This window comes from Phyllobates terribilis, unplaced genomic scaffold (genome assembly GCF_046119375.1).
Source record: "Phyllobates terribilis strain yellow unplaced genomic scaffold, ASM4611937v1 Scaffold_9__5_contigs__length_417890890, whole genome shotgun sequence".
Classification (NCBI taxonomy): Eukaryota; Metazoa; Chordata; class Amphibia; order Anura; family Dendrobatidae; genus Phyllobates; species Phyllobates terribilis.
The window spans coordinates 382082589-382100417 of record NW_027362769.1 but is presented as its reverse complement, the minus strand read 5'-3'; the positions used below and the strand labels follow the sequence as shown (position 1 = coordinate 382100417).

Here is a 17829-nt window from a genome sequence, read left to right as displayed (position 1 = left end):
AGAGATACAGGATAAGATTCTGTCTACAGCCACCACTAGGGGGAGCTCCCTGTATACAGAGATACATGATAAGATTCTGTCTGCAGCCACCACTAGGGGGAGCTCCCTGTATACAGAGATACAGGATAAGATTCTGTCTACAGCCACCACTAGGGGGAGCTCCCTGTATACAGAGATACAGGATAAGATTCTGTCTACAGCCACCACTAGGGGGAGCTCCCTGTATACAGAGATACATGATAAGATTCTGTCTGCAGCCACCACTAGGGGGAGCTCCCTGTATACAGAGATACAGGATAAGATTCTGTCTACAGCCACCACTAGGGGGAGCTCCCTGTATACAGAGATACATGATAAGATTCTGTCTGCAGCCACCACTAGGGGGAGCTCCCTGTATACAGAGATACATGATAAGATCCTGTCTGCTGCCACCACTAGGGGGAGCCCTCTGTATACGATGCTAATATTGAGCTTAGTGTATGCAGTAAACTCCTGAGCTCCCTCTAGTGTTGGCTGCTGGAAACAAGAATTTCATCATTTGTCTCTGTCTATGCAATTTACAAAAAAACTGAACATTTTTTATTTTGTATCTTGTGTAATTTACAGAGAGGGTTTCTCTTTTTCACTGTCTTGTTCTCTAGTTACAACCAGAGCTGTATTCAGAATTCTTCTTTTGTTGACCGAATCGGTGCTGGCGGCCCTGCGGAGCTTCTCTATCACTCCGACTCTGGGTCTCCCGCTATGCCGGGCAGCAGACAATGCTCCGGTTGGTTGTCCCCCATTGACCTTTGTCTTCTCTCCTTTCAGACATCATGGCCGACAAAGATGGCATTAAACCCGTTGAAGATGATCAAGACGACGAAACCGACCTGAACTACAAAGCCCCGGAGAAGAAATCCCTGCAGGAGATCCAGGAGCTGGACAAAGATGACGAGAGTCTGATCAAGTACAAGCAGGCCCTGCTGGGCAACGTGCCCGCCACAGTGGGTGAGTCTGCGGCCATATTATGTCACGAGGCTTTGCCAGGCTCCTGAACGGCACTGACTATTCAGCACCATGTGTCTCCCGTCAGCATTGAGTCCTGTTTCGGCACGTTTTTCCTGTCTGTGACCTTGCCGCAATGATTGATTTTTGTCTGGTATCTGAATAGATTTTGCACTTTTCCTCGGCCGCCTGAGATTGATGTCCCCTTCCCTGTGAGGAATTCTTGATCGGCCTCTCCGCACCTACAGAGGATTAATTTATCCTAGTAATGGATTCACCTTGTCGCTTCAGTCCTCCTCAGAAATAAAATGCTGTTCATTTGAAGATTCCGGGAATAGAATTCCAGAACTGCAGTATATACTGACACTTCCACAATAAGATGGAATTGATAGAACTTACACATTTGCTACGTAGAGTTATGATTTAGGATCTTCAGAAAGCTGGGTGACAACCCTTTATTGGGTTGACGTTGGTGGTTGTCTCTCCTCATGAGAAATGACCTTGTAAGAGGGAATCAGTTCAGGGATTCTCCTGACAACCGTTTTGAATCCGGTGCCAAATTTGGGGCACGACTAGGTTGTCGCTTTCCTTCCCCCGCGCAGGAGTGAATCGCCTGCAGACGTCGTTTTAAGATCCGGCATTGTGCGGCCGTCTGTTCTCGGCGGCGGCAGGTGCGCGGTAACAAGCGCTCAGGCGGCGGTGACGTGTGACTGCACAGATGTGCGATTTACAGATGATTTATGGCACGGAGAAGTCTGAAAAATGGAGGACGGCGGTGGGGGATTAATGGATTCATGAGCATCGAGAAATCTCTATGGGGCTGAAGCTGCTGCTTGTTTATCCACTGTCGCCATTTATCTCTAGTTGATCCAGAGCAGAAGTCTGAGTTCTGCTCCGGAGGGTTCTGTGTAAGGCTGCATTATATAAATGAGATTGAAGATCTGTGAAGAGTCAGGGAGGCGGATCCTTTCTCCAGAGCAGTCGTATGGGCCGGCCCCTTCCTGGCTTGATTGACAGCCCTCTGGCCAGGGTACAGGGCAGGTGTGGCGGCTTTAGGCTTCGTCTCTGCGCGTTGTGATGAGGAGTCCTGTCCAGGGAGACATCAATCAAGTGACCCACGTGACTGTTCAGGAGAAAGGGACCGCCTCCCTGACTCCGCAATGGTAATTTACATGTTACCTGCACCGCTTTTATGCTTGCGGGTTGCTAGGAATGGAGCCCTGCCCGTTCATGTGGATAATAACGGGCCACAAAGGTCCAACAGACATGTGGATCTCACTCTGGAGCCAATCATTTAAACAGTAACCGTAGCTTTAATTTTTTTTTCATTAATAGTACATATAATCTATAGTTTAAAAAAAAACTGTCGTTTCAGGAGAACTTGCAAAAGAATGTCTGTCTCCGCCTCTAGCCCCTCCCTCTTTTCTCCATAGAACTTCATGAGCACCAACTGTCATCTCCTATCTCCGTAATGTGGAAAATCTGGGTTTACTGAGTACAGATTTTACCCATGAATTGAGCGTGAAAGATCAGTCCAGGAAGTGTAAGAAGCGTATTTCTCTGATCAGATCTCTTTATGGAGTTTCTTATTTTCCCTTCTGCTAGTGATTTCTCTTTGAACCTGTCCAGAGAGCTTGTAAATCCTGAGCATCCTCTGACTCCCCGGCCGGTTGATCTGTTCCGTACATGAGATCTATTCCCACCATTAAGCAGCAGATTCCCGGTATCTGTTGTGGTTCTCAGACAGATCTGATAAATCCCATTACAAAACCATTAGGAAATCTCCTATTTCCTGATGGAATTACCGCTGATTACTGGCAGTGATGGCGGCGGGGGAGCGCTCGTGTGTCAGGGCGGCGCCATCTCCTGGGATCCATACGGAGATGACTTCAGAATAAGATCCGCTGCGTTGTCAGGAGCTCTGCTTGCTGCCCCTGAACAGAAGCGGAGCTGTGGTTTTGCTCCATTGTATCAGGGCAGGGTCTCGTTTCCCCTTTAAATTTGCCACCACCCTATACATGAAAAAAAATAATTATATTTATAAAGCAGCAACATATTCCGCAGCACTTCACAATTAAGAAAAATGGATGCTCTGCAAACAGCACCGAGTGTCTCAGCTTCCTGGATTCTCTCCACGTGTGAATTTCCTTTTTCTTTTTTTTTTTCTTTTTGTAGATTCCTTTCTTCCATTTTACTGTGAATGACAGCTGTGACCCCCCCCCCCCCCCCCACTATAAATAATAGATCTGCCCTCTCTGCGGCTGGTCACCTGCGCAGGGCTTTATCCTGCAGGAGTCCTGACGCAGCATCTCCCCGGCTCCTATTATGAGATTGTGCTGAGTGTCCGGCACTAATGTGCGTCCCCCGAGGACTGGGCTGTAATAAGCTCTATAATCCTCCAGGTACATTATATGTGATGGACGCAGCAGAGGTACCGGGGGGACTCATGTAGAACTGAGTCATTAATGGCCGGAGGGGGCCCTTGGATAGAGGGGGGGGCCCAATCCTAGTTGTTCACACTCTTTGGGCTGTGGAAAGACCCCCCTGCAGGTCTCCGCTCCAGGTGGGTCAGTAAAATGGCCCCAATCAGCAAAACCAGTGACCATGATGGTGTCCGCACCTTCCTGGCTATGAATCAGATTTCAAGTGGCAGCCAGCAGAATTCTGAATGCTGCTCTAGATGTGACTAGAGTGCACATTTTACTGGTGCAGCTTTGAATGTTACTGGAGCACATGATATAATTCTACAGCTTTTTGAATGGAGTAAAGAATGCAATGGTCCACCTTTGAATGTGACAGTGCAGCTTTGGATGTGACTGGAGGAGATGCTACTGTAGGATATGATGCTAAAGCTTTGGCTGTGACTGAAGGAGGAGATGCAAGGGTGCAGCTATGGCTGTGAGTGGAGGAGATGGTGCAGCTTACTGTAGGATATGATGCTAAAGCTGTGGCTGGGAGAATGTGTGCTGCTGCAGCTTTGGATGTGACTGGAGGAGAAGATGCCACCTTGCGACTTTGGATGTGACAGGGGGAGATGTTATGCTGCAGCTTACTGTAGGATATGATGCTGCAGCTTTGGCTGTGACTGGAGGAGAATGTGTGCTGCTGCAGCTTTGGCTGTGACTGGAGGAGGAGGTATGAAGTCGCACAGGATTTGCAATGGATTTATAATTGGCGCGGTGTAATTACACATCAGTGAGTCAGACTTCTCGGTCTTCTCCTTCGTCGCTGTCCCTGAACGACCCTGTGGTGTGAGTGTCTGAGCCGAAGATTTCTAGAAATGTGTTTAAAATCCTCTGTGCTGCTGGCAATAAACTGTTCCCCCAGACCTAGTGCTCAAAAATCATGATGATAAAATATGCTGTGTACGGGCAAAGAAGATAGTTACAATTAAATCAGAAAATTAAAAATGTCTTTTCTTTTCCTTCCAGACCCCTGTGCCCCCAATGTGCAGGTAACAAAGATGGCTTTGATATGCGATGACGCCCCAGGACCCATCACTATGGACTTAACAGGTGGGATTCCTATAACCTGGTGTAATAACAATGTCACAAAACTAAGACGACGACGACTGATCAGAGATACTGAGGTTACTATCTGCGTAATTGTGTAATGTAAGCGTCACATCTCCCACAACTCAACACAACAGAGCATGTGCAGTGATGGAGGTCTGAAGCACCTGCATAGACAGAGGTAAACTATACAATTCTGCTGCCTACAGTCGCCACTAGGGGGAGCTCCCTGTATACAGAGATACAGGATAAGATTCTGTCTGTCGCCACCACTAGGGGGAGCTCCCTGTATACAGAGATACATGATAAGATTCTGTCTGCAGTCACCACTAGGGGGAGCTCTCTGTATACAGAGATACATGATAAGATTCTGTCTGCAGCCACCACTAGGGGGAGCTCCCTGTATACAGAGATACATGATAAGATCCTGTCTGCAGTCACCACTAGGAGGAGCTCTCTGTATACAGAGATACATGATAAGATTCTGTCTGCAGTCACCACTAGGGGGAGCTCCCTGTATACAGAGATACATGATAAGATTCTGTCTGCAGCCACCACTAGGGGGAGCTCCCTGTATACAGAGATACATGATAAGGTTGTCTGTCGCCACCACTAGGAGGAGCTCCCTGTATACAGAGACACATGATAAGGTTCTGTCTGTCGCCACCACTAGGAGGAGCTCCCTGTGTACAGAGATACAGGATAAGATTCTGTCTGCAGCCACCACTAGGGGGAGCTCCCTGTATACAGAGATACATGATAAGATTCTGTCTGCAGCCACCACTAGTGGGAGCTCCCTGTATATAGAGATACATGATAAGATTCTGTCTGCAGCCACCACTAGGGGGAGCTCCCTGTATACAGTGATACATGATAAGATTCTGTCTGCAGCCACCACTAGGGGGAGCTCCCTGTATACAGAGACACATGATAAGGTTGTCTGTCGCCACCACTAGGAGGAGCTCCCTGTATACAGAGATACAGGATAAGATTCTGTCTGCAGTCACCACTAGGGGGAGCTCTCTGTATACAGAGATACATGATAAGATCCTGTCTGCAGTCACCACTAGGAGGAGCTCTCTGTATACAGAGATACATGATAAGATTCTGTCTGCAGTCACCACTAGGGGGAGCTCTCTGTATACAGAGATACATGATAAGATTCTGTCTGCAGTCACCACTAGGGGGAGCTCTCTGTATACAGAGATACATGATAAGATTCTGTCTGCAGTCACCACTAGGGGGAGCTCCCTGTATACAGAGATACATGATGAGATCCTGTCTGTAGTCACCACTAGGGGGAGCTCCTTGTATAATGAAGATTCTGTATTAATATTCTTCTTCTTTTTACGTCTGATCGTCAATCTGCATAGCTGTAATTTCCAGGCGGCGCTCCTCCTCCTCCTCCTCCTCCTCCTCTTCCTCTTCCGTGTGGAAGGAGCCGTTAATCCTCTTGGTTCGGTCCTTCCCATGCGGCAGCGGCTCCTCAATGGAACATTAATCTCCTCACCGGCTGCTCAGATCTGACGTCTTGTTTTTATCAGATCCGGCTGCTGCTTGAAGGAGAAACCAGGGATTTCTGTCTCCGGATGAGGAGCTCAGGAAAGATGCGGCACGGCCGAGGCGCGGCGCCCCCTGCATGCTAATGACACTGCCAGCCTCACAAGGGGAAGGTGTAGAAGCAGATTAATAGGGGGCGTACGAGGCGCCATCCTGGGTGCTGTGACCTGGCCGTGTCCTGCATCTGTTCAGCATTATAGTAATTCTAGTAAACGCAGGATATTTCTAGGATTTATTTATCTTTTTACTATTTTAAATGTTTTTGTATTGCACCTCTTATAAAGTGCGGTGTAATGAATCCTGCGCCCCATCCCGAACACCAACTTCTCCCCACTGCCCATCAGCCCAGCTGGAGACATCGGGTTCGGTATATGGAAGGAAATTGGGGCATTGCTCTGTTCTTTTTAACTGGTATCTTCCTCACCTTCCAGCAGCCTGTAATTCTCCTGTTTCCTGTGTGGATCCCCTTTATAAATATTCGGAGCCCCCTCAGTCCCTGTGACATCTGTTTGGAGCAAAGTAGTATATAGGGAGGAGGGGGATGCAGGTGCTCTCTTTCAGGCTAGGCTCTAGTATATAGGGAGGAGGGGGATGCAGTTACTCTTTCAGGCTAGGCTCTAGTATATAGGGAGGAGGGGGATGCAGTTACTCTTTCAGGCTAGGCTCTAGTATATAGGGAGGAGGGGGATGCAGGTGCTCTCTTTCAGGCTAGGCTCTAGTATATAGGGAGGAGGGGGGTGCAGGTGCTCTCTCTTTCAGGCTAGGCTCTAGTATATAGGGAGGAGGGGGATACAGGTGCTCTTTCAGGCTAGGCTAGGCTCTAGTATATAGGGAGGAGGGGGATGCAGTTACTCTCTTTCGGGCTAGGCTCTAGTATATAGGGAGGAGGGGGATACAGGTGCAGGTACTCTTTCAGGCTAGGCTCTAGTATATAGGGAGGAGGGGGATGCAGGTGCTCTCTCTTTCAGGCTAGGCTCTAGTATATAGGGAGGAGGGGGGTGCAGGTGCTCTCTTTCAGGCTAGGCTCTAGTATATAGGGAGGAGGGGGATACAGGTGCTCTCTTTCAGGCTAGGCTCTAGTATATAGGGAGGAGGGGGATGCAGTTACTTTCTTTCAGGCTAGGCTCTAGTATATAGGGAGGAGGGGGATGCAGGTGCTCTCTTTCAGGCTAGGCTCTAGTATATAGGGAGGAGGGTGATACAGATTGCTCTCTTTCAGGCTAGGCTCTAGTATATAGGGAGGAGGGGGATACAGGTGCTCCCTTTCAGGCTAGGCTCTAGTATATAGGGAGGAGGGGGATACAGGTGCTCTCTTTCAGGCTAGGCTCTAGTATATAAGGAGGAGGGGGATACAGGTGCTCTCTTTCAGGCTAGGCTCTAGTATATAGGGAGGAGGGTGATGCAGGTGCTCTTTCAGGCTAGACTCTAGTATATAAGGAGGAGGGGGGTGCAGGTGTTCTCTCTTTCAAACTAGGCTCTAGTATATAGGGAGGAGGGGGATGCAGGTGCTCTCTCTTTCAGGCTAGGCTCTAGTATATAGGGAGGAGGGGGATGCAGCTGCAGGTGTTCTCTTTTGGGCTAGGCTCTAGTATATAGGGAGGAGGGGGATGCAGGTGCTCTCTCTTTCAGGCTAGGCTCTAGTATATAGGGAGGAGGGGGATGCAGGTGCTCTCTCTTTCAGGCTAGGCTCTAGTATATAGGGAGGAGGGGTATGCAGCTGCAGGTGTTCTCTCTTTTGGGCTAGACTCTAGTATATAGGGAGGAGGGGGATACAGGTGCAGGTACTCTTTCAGGCTAGGCTCTAGTATATAGGGAGGAGGGAGGTGCAGGTACTCTTTCAGGCTAGGCTCTAGTATATAGGGAGGAGGGGGATACAGGTGCAGGTACTCTTTCAGGCTAGGCTCTAGTATATAGGGAGGAGGGGGATGCAGGTGCAGGTACTCTTTCAGGCTAGGCTCTAGTATATAGGGAGGAGGGGGATACAGGTGCAGGTACTCTTTCAGGCTAGGCTCTAGTATATAGGGAGGAGGGGGATACAGGTGCAGGTACTCTTTCAGGCTAGGCTCTAGTATATAGGGAGGAGAGGGATGCAGCTGCAGGTACTCTTTCAGGCTAGACTCTAGTATATAGGGAGGAGGGGGGTGCAGGTGCTCTCTTTCAGGCTAGGCTCTAGTATATAGGGAGGAGGGGTATGCAGCTGCAGGTGTTCTCTCTTTCAGGCTAGGCTCTAGTATATAGGGAGGAGGGGGATGCAGTTACTCTCTTTCGGGCTAGGCTCTAATATATAGGGAGGAGGGGGATACAGGTGCAGGTACTCTTTCAGGCTAGGCTCTAGTATATAGGGAGGAGGGGGATGCAGGTGCTCTCTCTTTCAGGCTAGGCTCTAGTATATAGGGAGGAGGGGGGTGCAGGTGCTCTCTTTCAGGCTAGGCTCTAGTATATAGGGAGGAGGGTGATGCAGCTGCAGGTGTTCTCTCTTTCGGGCTAGGCTCTAGTATATAGGGAGGAGGGGGGTGCAGGTGCTCTCTTTCAGGCTAGGCTCTAGTATATAGGGAGGAGGGTGATGCAGCTGCAGGTGTTCTCTCTTTCGGGCTAGGCTGTAGTATATAGGGAGGAGGGGGATGCAGGTGCTCTTTCAAACTAGGCTCTAGTATATAGGGAGGAGGGGGATACAGGTGCTCTCTTTCAGGCTAGGCTCTAGTATATAGGGAGGAGGGGGATGCAGTTACTTTCAGGCTAGGCTCTAGTATATAGGGAGGAGGGGGATGCAGGTGCTCTCTTTCAGGCTAGGCTCTAGTATATAGGGAGGAGGGTGATACAGATTGCTCTCTTTCAGGCTAGGCTCTAGTATATAGGGAGAAGGGGGATACAGGTGCTCCCTTTCAGGCTAGGCTCTAGTATATAGGGAGGATGGGGATACAGGTGCTCTCTTTCAGGCTAGGCTCTAGTATATAAGGAGGAGGGGGGTGCAGGTGCTCTCTTTCAGGCTAGGCTGTAGTATATAGGGAGGAGGGGGATGCAGGTGCTCTTTCAGGCTAGGCTCTAGTATATAGGGAGGAGGGGGATGCAGGTGCTCTCTTTCAGGCTAGGCTCTAGTATATAGGGAGGAGGGGGATACAGGTGCTTTCTTTCAGGCTAGGCTCTAGTATATAGGGAGGAGGGGGATGCAGCTGCAGGTGTTCTCTCTTTCAGGCTAGGCTCTAGTATATAGGGAAGAGGGGGGTGCAGCTGCAGGTGTTCTCTCTTTCAGGCTAGGCTCTAGTATATAGGGAGGAGGGTGATGCAGCTGCAGGTGTTCTCTTTTGGGCTAGGCTCTAGTATATAGGGAGGAGGGGGATGCAGGTGCTCTCTCTTTCAGGCTAGGCTCTATTATATAGGGAGGAGGGTGATGCAGCTGCAGGTGTTCTCTTTTGGGCTAGGCTCTAGTATATAGGGAGGAGGGGGATGCAGGTGCTCTCTCTTTCAGGCTAGGCTCTAGTATATAGGGAGGAGGGGTATGCAGCTGCAGGTGTTCTCTCTTTTGGGCTAGGCTCTAGTATATAGGGAGGAGGGAGGTGCAGGTACTCTTTCAGGCTAGGCTCTAGTATATAGGGAGGAGGGGGATACAGGTGCAGGTACTCTTTCAGGCTAGGCTCTAGTATATAGGGAGGAGGGGGATGCAGGTGCAGGTACTCTTTCAGGCTAGGCTCTAGTATATAGGGAGGAGGGGGATACAGGTGCAGGTACTCTTTCAGGCTAGGCTCTAGTATATAGGGAGGAGGGGGATACAGGTGCAGGTACTCTTTCAGGCTAGGCTCTAGTATATAGGGAGGAGAGGGATGCAGCTGCAGGTACTCTTTCAGGCTAGACTCTAGTATATAGGGAGGAGGGGGGTGCAGGTGCTCTCTTTCAGGCTAGGCTCTAGTATATAGGGAGGAGGGGTATGCAGCTGCAGGTGTTCTCTCTTTCAGGCTAGACTCTAGTATATAGGGAGGAGGGGGATACAGGTGCAGGTACTCTTTCAGGCTAGGCTCTAGTATATAGGGAGGAGGGAGGTGCAGGTACTCTTTCAGGCTAGGCTCTAGTATATAGGGAGGAGGGGGATACAGGTGCAGGTACTCTTTCAGGCTAGGCTCTAGTATATAGGGAGGAGGGGGATACAGGTGCAGGTACTCTTTCAGGCTAGGCTCTAGTATATAGGGAGGAGAGGGATGCAGCTGCAGGTACTCTTTCAGGCTAGGCTCTAGTATATAGGGAGGAGGGGGATGCAGCTGCAGGTGTTCTCTCTTTCAGGCTAGGCTCTAGTATATAGGGAGGAGGGGGGTGCAGGTGCTCTCTTTCAGACTAGGCTCTAGTATATAGGGAGGAGGGGGATGCAGGTGCTCTCTCTTTCAGGCTAGGCTCTAGTATATAGGGAGGAGGGGGATGCAGCTGCAGGTGTTCTCTCTTTCAGGCTAGGCTCTAGTATATAGGGAGGAGGGGTATGCAGCTGCAGGTGTTCTCTCTTTCAGGCTAGGCTCTAGTATATAGGGAGGAGGGGGGTGCAGGTGCTCTCTTTCAGACTAGACTCTAGTATATAGGGAGGAGGGGGATGCAGCTGCAGCTTTCTTCCCTTTCTCTTTGAGCTTATGGGACAATAAGTGAGGAGACATCTGATTGGATGAGAAGTTAATGGTCATATAGGAAGACCCCGCCCACTCACACTCGGCTGGAGAGACAGAATGCGCAGGATGAAAAGCCGGGGGAAGAGGAAACCTTGAGCCATCGTCTGTCTGCACTGCATGTGATGGACATCTATAGCTGATTATGGAGGGATTGTGATTAAAGACTAACTTTTTGGACTGAACAATCGGACATTGTAAGGGACCAAGAGCTTCAGTGGGACAAAGTCTGATCGCCTCCACTTAGAGGACCCCTTTAAGGATGACGTCTAGTTCATAGATTTGGCCGCACAGCTCCCGAGGGACGAGTGGTTTTATGTGACTCTTCTCCTTTAATATGGGACCGTGCAGTGTAATGAATATCCCTCGTGTCTGACATTTCTCACGGTGTCCTCTTTATCATTGCTGTATAACGCCCCCTCCCCCATGATGTTATAGGTACAAAAGAATGTCCCCGCTCGCTAACAGCCGCTCCTACTGATGGTTTCCACTTAGTATCCGCTGGAGCACAACTCCTATCATGCTGACTTGATATTTGCTCTACACTGGGGCTCATGATCGCCCCCTGCTGAGTAATGTATGAGCTGCCAAGAAATGTGGAGGAAGGGACCTGACAACAGAATTCAGCCCATTTCTGCCCTACAATCATTGCCGTCACCTATTCTTACATATTCTAATGATGAAGGAAAAAACAACTTTTTGCAACTTTTTGAGCGAGTTCTTAGATATGAACGTTCTAAAATGTGCCCTAAAATGGGCGTGGCTTTATCCGTATGCGATCACGAGATCGGGGTGATATTTCATCATGTGTCATCAGCACGGCTCAGAAATGGCTCCAATCGTTCAGCAGTGTTGGGCTCCGTTCACACACGTGTGCGCTGCTTTGTGCAGAGCAGTTTCGGCTATGGAGTCACTTCGGACTCTGCCTCCGTTTCGGGGGTTTTTTGTCTCTTTCAGATGTGGATAAAAGCTCAGGCGTCCATGTTTTTATGCACATTGGAAAAAAGCCGGACAGAGGGCAGGTGTGAACTGACTCCTTCTGCTTCATTATAATAAATGGTCCGGAGACACGGTATATCCGTGCGCACCAAGCGTTACATGGTGACAAACCCGCCCCTGCGACAGTGTGGAGAAGCTCACCCCAGAGGAGAGCGGAAGTGTTAGGTAGTGATACAATGTAATCCGCCTCCGGAATCTGGCGGGTGCAATGTAATCCGCCTCTGGAATCTGGCGGGTGCAGTGTAATCCGCCTCTGGAATCTGGCGGGTGCAATGTAATCCTCTTCCGGAATCTGGCGGGTGCAATGTAATCCGCCTCCGGAATCTGGCGGGTGCAGTGTAATCCGCCTCCGGAATCTGGCGGGTGCAGTGTAATCCGCCTCCGGAATCTGGCGGGTGCAGTGTAATCCGCCTCCGGAATCTGGCGGGTGCAGTGTAATCCGCCTCCGGAATCTGGCGGGTGCAGTGTAATCCGCCTCCGGAATCTGGCGGGTGCAGTGTAATCCGCCTCCGGAATCTGGCGGGTGCAGTGTAATCCGCCTCCGGAATCTGGCGGGTGCAGTGTAATCCGCCTCCGGAATCTGGCGGGTGCAGTGTAATCCGCCTCCGGAATCTGGCGGGTGCAGTGTAATCCGCCTCCGGAATCTGGCGGGTGCAGTGTAATCCGCCTCTGGAATCTGGCGGGTGCAGTGTAATCCGCCTCTGGAATCTGGCGGGTGCAGTGTAATCCGCCTCTGGAATCTGGCGGGTGCAGTGTAATCCGCCTCTGGAATCTGGCGGGTGCAGTGTAATCCGCCTCTGGAATCTGGCGGGTGCAATGTAACAGACGCTCTGCATTGTGCCCCCCTGACACTGTGCGGGGGGAGCTCATCAGTATTTTACACACAGGTCTTTATGTTGTTGGACCTTCCCCTCCATGTAAATGAGCGCAGCTCCTGCAGGAAAAAGCTGTCAGAACCAGGAAAACCGAGAATCCGCGACCTCTACAGACCCCAAATCTACACAAGTGCAGGCGGACAGGTCCGGTGTGATTGTGAAGTGGTGTATAATCCCTACCTGCAGCTTCCGGATGGGTGTAGTAGTGCAGTGTTTCTGCCAATCCTGTAATTTCCAGTCTGGGTGACTACTATACAGTAGACTGCCTCTCCATGCTGCACAGACTGTATTTTGGGCTTGTGATTAATTTCGTTATATATCTGTATAGAAGGCAGAACTTTATTTTTCTGATGCAAAGCACCAAATCCTCTGCATAGGCAGAAAGGGTTAGATCCCATTATTCATTCATAGGCGTGTTCTTCGGTAAACTGTAAGTGCGCCCCCTCCATGAATGAGATGCCCCCGCACATGAAGGGTCACAGGACTCATGGCAGCGTCGCCTTCTCTTCTCCGGACAATCATCTTCCAGACGTCCCAAACAATGTGAGGGGCTTCATCAGAGTGAATAACGTCGTCGTCCCCCCCCCCATCCTTCCTACAATCTCCAGAGCAGCAGGGAGCATAATCGACCACCAGTTCTTGGGATTGCTGGGGACCATGGTGGTCGGACCCCCAGCAATGGGAAAGTTGGAGGATCACTTTCAAACTTGAGAATTCTCCTCTTTTAAGAACTGAATCGATAGCCCAGTACTCTAGTGACCTCTAGTGGTGAGACTACATTACTACAGACCTCTCTTCTAAACACCCAGTTTTTAATGTGCGATTCTCCAATTTTTACTAAATTACAACACCCAACATGTCCTGACAGTCTGGTATGATGAAAGCTGTAGTTTTCCAACAGGAGGAGATTGGTAATACATGCCTTTATATTATAGTGCTACATTATCTGACTTTCCGGATTACAGGTCCGTATGCTTTTGATTTTGGCATTAATCTGATTTTTATTTATTTTTTTTGCAGGCAACGTAGCGGCACTTAAGGACGTTATGTTTGTACTGAAGGAGGGCGCAAGCTACAAAGTCAAAATTACCTTCAAAGTAAGTGACACCATTTCTATTGCTGTAATGTCCAGACTCTTCTGATCCCATTATCCCCCTATAACAAGATTTAGTATTAAAACTAAACAGTCTGGGAATTCCTATCCCATAATAAGAGTTTCTCTTTATTTGTGTGCCTATGACCACACTCCCTGCGCTTACTGCCCAGTGTGATCACGAGGACTAGAAGTGTTGTCATAGGGACATATGTACTTTTTTTTTTTTTTTTTCCCCCTAGATTTTAAACATTAGACTGTAGGTGTCCTTTAAAAGCTTTTTCCAGGGATCCACTAATTTTCTGATATTTTTCTAGGTGAACAAGGAAATAGTTTCTGGGTTGAAGTATGTACAGCACTCCTTCAGGAAAGGAATTAGAGGTAAGTGAATGATGGAAAAGTAGTCCCTAAGAAAACGTGTTGCCGGGTGTTTTATATACACCAGTGAGGTTAAGGGATGCACTATTGGGGCAACAGATGGAAGCAATACAGATGGAGAAGGTTTTATTACAGCCCAGGACATTGGTGCAATAAATTCTACTCTAACCGTCTGTCGCCCTCTAGTGACCAAAAAATAGTAGACGTAAAGAATTTTTGGGTCCGGTTGTAAGTGTATAACAGAACCATGATTTTTTTTTTTTCTTGACAGTTGATAAAGAGACGCACATGGTCGGCAGCTACGGACCCCGCTGCGAGCCTTACGATTTCCTAACTCCTCTAGAAGAAGCCCCCAAAGGAATGCTCGTCCGGGGGACGTACCACATGAAATCCTGGTTCACAGACGACGACAAATGCGATCACTTGTCCTGGGAGTGGAACATCAATATAAAGAAGGAATGGAAGGAATAGAGGAGGCTCGACCCTCCCCTGCGGCGTCCTAATGAGGGGGCGGATAATGCCACATATTAAACATTGTACAAGAAGTATCATGATTTCTACATCTGTTTTCTAATAGTTACTTGTAGTTTCTAAGAAAAGAATATACAAACCTGTAAAGACAGTATTTAATAAAATGATGGATCTTTAACAAGTTTTTTTTTTCTGGAAACTGTCCAGTGGGTTCCTGGACAAAAAGGAGTGATTCACAAATACAGTTTTTGACCTTAAAGCATTTGTGAGTTTGTTTCAATTAAGGGTTTGATGTTGGTCATCATTAAATTGCGCGAAGATCTTCTTCTTCTTCTTCTTCTTCTTCTTCTTCTTCTCTTTTTTTTTTTTTTTTTTATAACTGTGATGAGGTTAAGGCCCTCCCTCCTCACGCACCTTTCGACCTTTTTTTCTCGCGCACCTTTCGACCTTTTTTTCTCGCGCACCTTTCGACCTTTTTTTCTCGCGCACCTTTCGACCTTTTTTTTCTCTCGCACCTTTCGACCTTTTTTTTCTCTCGCACCTTTCGGCCTTCTCTCGCGCACCTTTCGGCCTTCTCTCGCGCACCTTTCGGCCTTCTCTCGCGCACCTTTCGGCCTTCTCTCGCGCACCTTTCGGCCTTCCTCTTCGTGACCTTCCTCTTCCTCTCACGCTCCTTATTGTATTTTTTTTTTCCATTGTGCTTTAGTTCTGTCCATTGCCCATTGGTCCTTCATCCATTTGTTAATTCATTTTCCCAATGTCCCTAATAATGGGCATCCTAGCAAGAATGAAAATCTCATCCTATTCCATCTTATAGACAAAGCGTGGTGTGCAATGTTTCTTCAGAATGTCTTGTTTTCTGGTTGGAGCTTCAGGCTACTTCATGACCTTCATCTCATGTTTGTCTCCATCCACGTCTTCCTCGATTGCTTTTGTAGACGTAATATATTTCCCCATGAGCTGGTTCTACCATGTTCAGAATAAGAAGAAGCTTCAGTCGGGTCATCTTAAGACTTCACCAGCACCAGTGAGCCACCACTTGGCAACAGACTACGGTTCCCCTCAACTCTTGTGCGTTATGGCCAATTTGCCAGATTTATAGTATATGATGTCACCCATAGCTATGGTCATGGTCAACTGAGACCCCCCACATTCAGCTGGGTATCATTCTTTTCAGCACAATCAGTTTGCTTTAAATATTGGAACATCATTCTCTCGGACTAAACCACCACGGTCTCGATCCATCTGAAGACCTTGGACCTCTGATGATGGAGAAGTTGGGCCAGGATGTAACTTTCGTAGATGATTCATGTTTTTTAGCAATGGAATAATCTATTCTTCATCCTGATGAACAAACTATAAATACATTTTATGTTGTTGGTGAAAAAAAGAACAAGACCTGACGTCGTCTTCTGGAATAAGGAAAGAACAAACACCGGTGTTGCATTGCGACAGTGAAGAAGAAATACATGGAAGAACAAAAAAAAGTCTCTTAGATCCGAGTGATCTGTGGGAGCAAAGAGTTCGTTGACTTGAGGGTCAACCTCCTAAGATATAGAGAATAAATGTTCCTTGTAAACCCCCATAGATTTCCTTAAGGTATCAGCTATTTTAGTTCCTGAATACTTCTATACTGTAGCAAAGTAGTGTCGTCTGTTGCTTTGTGACCACGTCATAAACAAGTCTGTGCAGCAAAGAGGAGCAGTGTACGGTATAGTGAACAGAACTGTCTGTGACCATATAGTTGTGATGATGACAAGCGGACAACCATATTCTAGGTCAATAAGGTAACATACTAATGCGTTCATGGCCGTGTCCAGAGCGTGTACTCCTGCTGTACACGGGCTCTGCTGTATCGCCAGCTATCAGCGTGAAAAATGTAATAGTTCAAAGTGTTATAAATGATGAGGCGGATAAAAGGCAATAATGGGGTTAAGCAGAAGAATATTGATCGGATGTAAGTGGCTGCAGACAAGGAGTAATGACTTCTGCCGCTCCAGGATGCAAAAATAATGAGAAGAGGGAGCGAAGAAATCACATTCTGCCTATTCATCATTGTGTTATGTAATTAGATCCGATACGCGGGAGTGAGCGAGAGGGGAAACAGGTGCCAGACAGGAGGTATACTGTATATAGGGGCAGTATTATAGTAGATATATTCCTGTACATAGAAGCAGTATTATAGTAGTTATATTCTTGTACATAGGAGCAGTATTATAGTAGTTATATTATTGTACATAGGAGCAGTATTATAGTAGTTATATTCTTATACATAGGGGCAGTATTATAGTAGTTATATTCTTGTACATAGGGTGCAGTGTTATAGTAGTTATATTCTTGTACATAGGAGCAGTATTATAGTAGTTATATTCTTATACATAGGGGCAGTATTATAGTAGTTATATTCTTGTACATAGGGTGCAGTGTTATAGTAGTTATATTCTTGTACATAGGAGCAGTATTATAGTAGTTATATTCTTGTACATAGGGGCAGTATTATAGTAGTTATATTCTTGTACATAGAGGGCAGTATTATAGTAGTAATATTCTTGTACATAGGGTGCAGTGTTATAGTAGTTATATTCTTGTACATAGGAGCAGTATTATAGTAGTTATATTCTTGTACATAGGGGCAGTATTATAGTAGTTATATTCTTGTACATAGGGAGCAGTATTATAGTAGTTATATTCTTGTACATAGGGGGCAGTATTATAGTAGTTATATTCTTGTACATAGGGAGCAGTATTATAGTAGTTATATTCTTGGACATAGGAGTAGTATTATAGTAGTTATATTCTTGGACATAGGGGCAGAATTATAGTAGTTATATTCTTGTACATATTGGCAGTATTCTAGTAGTTATATTCTTGTATATAGGAGCAGTATTATAGTAGTTATATTCTTGTACATAGGGGGCAGTATTATAGTAGTTATATTCTTGTACATAGTGGGCAGTATTATAGTAGTTATATTCTTGTACATAGGGGGCAGTATTATAGTAGTTATATTCTTGTACATAGGAGCAGTATTATAGTAGTTATATTCTTGTACATAGGGGGCAGTATTATAGTAGTTATATTCTTGTACATAGTGGGCAGTATTATAGTAGTTATATTCTTGTACATAGGGGGCAGTATTATAGTAGTTATATTCTTGTACATAGGGGGCAGTATTATAGTAGTTATATTCTTGTACATAGGGGGCAGTATTATAGTAGTTATATTCTTGTACATAGGGGGCAGTATTATAGTAGTTATATTCTTGTACATAGGGGGCAGTATTATAGTAGTTATATTCTTGTACATAGGGGGCAGTG

General features: G+C 47.2%; 1 protein-coding gene across 3 annotated transcripts in view; it reads left to right on the top strand.

Moving 5' to 3' along the window:
- Positions 1–14771, top strand: part of ARHGDIG (Rho GDP dissociation inhibitor gamma) — a 35367-nt gene extending 20596 nt beyond the window's left edge. For all 3 annotated transcript variants that reach the window (XM_073648524.1, XM_073648523.1, XM_073648525.1), the window contains exons 2-6: positions 808–987; positions 4416–4499; positions 13591–13667; positions 13981–14044; positions 14313–14771. In XM_073648524.1, coding sequence (XP_073504625.1) covers positions 813–987; positions 4416–4499; positions 13591–13667; positions 13981–14044; positions 14313–14512 — 600 coding nt within the window. In that variant the 5' untranslated portion in view covers positions 808–812 and the 3' untranslated portion in view covers positions 14513–14771. The remainder of the gene's footprint in view (positions 1–807; positions 988–4415; positions 4500–13590; positions 13668–13980; positions 14045–14312) is intronic.
- The last annotated feature ends 3058 nt before the right edge of the window (positions 14772–17829 follow it).